Source organism: Branchiostoma floridae, chromosome 2, assembly GCF_000003815.2.
Source record: "Branchiostoma floridae strain S238N-H82 chromosome 2, Bfl_VNyyK, whole genome shotgun sequence".
NCBI lineage: Eukaryota > Metazoa > Chordata > Leptocardii > Amphioxiformes > Branchiostomatidae > Branchiostoma > Branchiostoma floridae.
Genome location: NC_049980.1, coordinates 17,735,922 through 17,740,491, shown reverse-complemented (window position 1 = coordinate 17,740,491; position 4,570 = coordinate 17,735,922). Strand labels below are relative to the sequence as shown.

At 41.4% G+C, this 4,570-nt stretch overlaps 2 protein-coding genes across 6 annotated transcripts in view; one reads left to right on the top strand and one right to left on the bottom strand.

Annotated features, from left to right (window-relative positions):
- LOC118409600 (protein phosphatase 1 regulatory subunit 42-like) overlaps positions 1-1,138 on the bottom strand; it is a 10,143-nt gene extending 9,005 nt beyond the window's left edge. For 2 of the 5 annotated variants that reach the window (XM_035810732.1, XM_035810734.1), the window contains exon 1: positions 193-1,138. In XM_035810732.1, coding sequence (XP_035666625.1) covers positions 193-324 — 132 coding nt within the window. In that variant the 5' untranslated portion in view covers positions 325-1,138. The remainder of the gene's footprint in view (positions 1-192) is intronic. The other 3 variants (XM_035810733.1, XM_035810736.1, XM_035810737.1) reach the window with 3 other exon arrangements.
- Positions 1,139-1,222: 84 nt separating this feature from the next.
- The window catches only part of LOC118409601, a gene marked incomplete at its 5' end in the record, with an annotated part of 5,913 nt that continues 2,565 nt past the window's right edge, over positions 1,223-4,570 (top strand). Inside the window, 2 exon segments of the mRNA XM_035810738.1 lie at positions 1,223-1,522; positions 4,015-4,206. Of these exon segments, the coding sequence (XP_035666631.1) occupies positions 1,223-1,522; positions 4,015-4,206 (492 nt within the window).

Here is a 4,570-nt window from a genome sequence, read left to right as displayed (position 1 = left end):
ATAACCTATCTTGAATTATAACCTAACTGAAAAAAAAAACACAAATAATTCCACATCCAAGCAGTTGACAAAATATCAAAGTAAACTGAATCAGGCACGACATTCTCCTTCATCAAAAGCTCGTGTCAAATTATTTCTTGAATATTAGGTCTTGTAATCATCATTAATGATAAAACAAGTGATGTTACTTACTATTTCATCAATATGTCTCTCCTGGAAGTACAGATGAGTGAGTCTCCGCAGGTATTGTGACAGTGGCTCGTCACGTTTCCTCTTGGTGTGAGTGTTCACCCGTGCTATCAAGTCTATCGTTAACCGAACCATGTTTGAAAATAAGTTTTTATAACAATATATGAACTTCACTGCCAACAGTGCCGTTGCCTTACGAGAGTGTATGCCTTCCCTGTAGCGGTCAAGGTTGTCTATCCAGGTGAGTGGTTTCTTGACATGTCGAGGATAAGAAGACAGGTGAGAACACGACGCGGATCAGAGTCAGGTGTGTTTATGGTCGATTTCCTCCGACCGTCAACATGTCCGACGATCGGACCTGTGGGAGGGCACGTACTACAAATCTCACGAAAACAACGCACGGGACGAGATTCAGCCTGTTTCCTGTCACGTAACCGTCACAAAGCCACGCGTCCTTGACTTCTTCAGCAACACAAATCGTCCCAAAACGCCCTAAGCAAACATTCTACTCATATAACCCCACTTTCCTGCCTGTCAGAGTACCAACCTCCGCCCGTGCTAACGAAATACTCGATTAAACCGATCCACTCACTTCCCGCCTTATCCCTCAACAAAATAGTACCACAGTAAAAGGTGAGAAACACGTGTAAGGAACGTTCTCATTATGTTGATCATTCTAGACACGAAAATAATTTCTTTCAAATATTATTCCGAGTCAATATTTTCCATAAAATGTTCAAATATTTCTGATACGGATGTATATCTAACTTAGTGAGGGAAGGGTGATAAGGCCAACGGGATATCTGGTGTCACGTGGTGCAAATAATAACGTTGCCACGGCGGAAAGATTTCATGGCAACCGGGTCAGAGGTCGTAGTGGTATCACAGCGTCCCCTGGCGGTAATGGTATGAAGCTCAGTACTGGTTCAAGTTGGATTCGGCTGGTAGTTAGTGGTTGAGGTGGCGGACGTGCTACATATACATGTGACCAGATCCCTTACGTAGAACATCTTGTTTGTCAACAATGGAACAGGACGACGCAACGAAAAGAAGTTCACCGCTCATTGAGATTTCCCACGACTCACAGGGTGACAACGCATCCAAAAAGGCGCGAACCAACGTGGAAAACGACGGTGAAATCACAGGGGACCCCAGCGACTGTGTGCACGCCATGAGGTCCTTACAGACCAAGAATTCCTCCATCTTGAGCCCTGGCCACCACCACGACCCTGACGTTCACGTTCACTTCCCCGATCGGAACGTGCACGGACCCGACATCTATGTGGATCTCGTCGATCCAGACGGTTTCTTTGTACATGTTGGATTCCTTCAGGTACCTTCTAACGTTGTTGATGAGGCCAAGGACCTCTGGCCAAGGACGTTATAGCTGCGCGTTGTTAAAAGCGTGACGCTACGCGCTACCACCTGTCATGGGTGGCAGATTGTTGTTGATCCAGTTTTACAGGCCAACAGTTGCATTCATAACCCAGCACTGGCAGCAGCAGCAACGAAACGAAATGAAATATATTTTTTCTCTTTGCATAGAACTGCAGAGAAGGAAAAGACCATTTATATTACATACTTTCGCTGTTACTTTTAGAAATGCTGGCTATTCCACAGTCCATTCCTGATAAACATTAACGACTGCTAACATTAACGTTACATGTCACTAATGTTACATGTACACAGGTACCCCCAGTTGCATAACCCAACAGCAGCAACGAAATGGAATAAAATCTTTTCCTCTCTGTACATAGAAGGAAAAGACAATTTTCGCTTTTATAAAAATTAATGCTATTCAGACTATTCCACAATGCATAACATTAATATCTTATTCCTAAAATACCATTACATGTCACTAATGTTAGAGGGCCTGCATGCCTTTTTTCGTTAAACGTTACGAGCCATTTTAATTCACCGTTAAGCGTTACCGACCCGCTCTAATTCATCGTTAAGCGTTATCGGTATATTCTTCGTGAAACGTTATTGGTTGTTTTAATTCAATGTTAATCGTTATTTGTTATCCCTAATTCACCGTTAAGCGTTACAAAGAAATTCTTCGTAACACGTTACATGCCAGATGGAGCCTCTGAAAATGCAGGAAATGTCGTTTTAAAGGGTCTAGATTTCAAAATTTTTCCGAGCCTCCCGGCCTTCGGCGCTGGACATGGAAAAAAATTGTTGCGGAACCGTCGCCCTCAAAAGCCTGTATACAGATTTCAGTGGGAAACTAAGCTTAGTTTCAGGCAAAATGACATTAATCTGTCTGCAAATTTTGGCAAAAAATGCAGGAAATTAAGCGTTTCAGAGGGTCACGATTAAAAAGATATTCCCGGCGGGGCATACCCGCAGACTGCCCTGGGACGTATCACCCCTTCGGCGGTCCAAGCGCTGACAATTTTTAATGTCAATAGTCCTCCTGAATTTACCGTTGAGCGTTAACGGGCCTCCTGATTTCACCGTTAAGCGTTACCAAGAACCCCCCATGCAGACCCTCATGTTCCATGTACAAAAACGGACATGGACAAAAACGAAGGTCATAGCAGACCAGCATGCAAATAACAGCAAATACTTCAATGTTGACTTGCTGTGAGGTGTAAGGGAAAGTGTCATATTTTCTGGTGAAGATGAAGTGGGTATATCACTATTATCAGTAATAGAGTTCAGTTGAACTTTAAGTCCCATCATCGTCATAGGCAGTTTATCCATATCAGTCATACACATCAGGGCAACCGTATGGATCTGGTGCAAAATCATCCTGGTTTGAGTAAAGATGATTTTGCACCAGTTTCATATGGGATTGAATACACATGTAGTTTTGTCCTTTTCCAATATTCCTGTGTAGAAGCATGCAGCTTGATAAGTAAGTTAGAACACAACACTTGCCATATATAATGAACTATTGATGCAGCTATATAATATATCTTATGTGTTTAAGATCCCATTCTTTATTTCTTTTTGCACTGCTAATTCTGTATATTAATTACTAGCATTAATTTAGGATTCCTATTTCATAGGATTACACACTTTTGCCTTTATCTTTACATGCTGATTGGCTGATAGGCCACCTCATTTTCCATTACAATTTTCCAATATCACTACTAGTAAGTTAGTCAAGTGGAAGCTTGAGGACTCAAGGGCAAATGTAATGATGATTGACGTTTCCATTTCCTACACAAGAAAAACAATTCAATGTTGATTGAAAATGTCAGACAAATGAGTAGCAGTGAGTACAATTAGGGCTTGAAATATCACATGCATATGCAGGTGAGTGCACGATAAATTGGATATGTGCGGGTATTTCTGGTGTCTACCTGCACAGACTTGTTTTCAAATTAAAATATCATTGCATTTAAAGATCACAGAATGTCTGTTCTCTGTTTTGCCAATCTACTGTAAGCATACATTTGATTACAAATAGCTCTGTTCTTTGCCTAAATGGATATGCTGTTCATCATTGATTGGCTAATTGGCCAGCTTTTCTTCCATCTCAATTTTCCAATGTTTCATTTCATTTCATTTCATGTTAACACTTACTAAGTGACTTAGCCAAGATGCAAAATCTGAGAGCCAGGAAATTGAATCAGCATGGCCTCAGTTTAGCCTGGATACTGGATGCTACATTTATAAAGAACAAATTGACATACTTTGATTTTAGCACGTTTTGTGGCACTGTTGACAACCTGAAAACATGTCATAAAATATGGATTTTTGTGTCCGGCAAAGGAGAGGAAATGGTTACAATTTTTGTTACAGAAAGACACCACGCACCCTGGAGAGAGCCCTTCTCTGGTATAATAATTGAGGTGATCATGTTGTTCACAGGTCCATCGCAGATACCAGGCACGGTTTGTCCTGCAGCATGAGTTTGGGCGGGAGCTGTGTGCCCCTCCCCTGCAGAACTCTGAAGTCATCACCATACAGGAGGTCAGTTTGCAGACAACAGAAGGGGAGGAGAAACCCAACAGCCACTCTGTATGCCTGGAGATTCATCCTCTTACAGAGGGCATTTGCAAGGTAGGTATTCGTAAAGGTTGGGTTTTAGTTTTATTATTTCCAAAACTCAAAGGCCAAAGCCAGATTTCATCTGGCACATAATTTTGAGGTATCCCACTATGTTGATGAAAAACCTCTAAGTAGCCCATGGGGATTATGTATTGAATGGATGAATGAATAACCTTTATTTGTCTAGCAAATACTCTGTAGGCCTTGGCCGTTCTTCCCAGCAGTCCAGCTTTTGACTTAGGCAAAATAGCATGGTGAAAGTTCCCCGCCTAATAAATACATTTCAGCAGCTGGAGGTTTTATTGTACCATAATGAAAAATGATTGATATTTTTACATTTGTCATGTGTAAAAGACAAAATAACCAATCTTTGCTG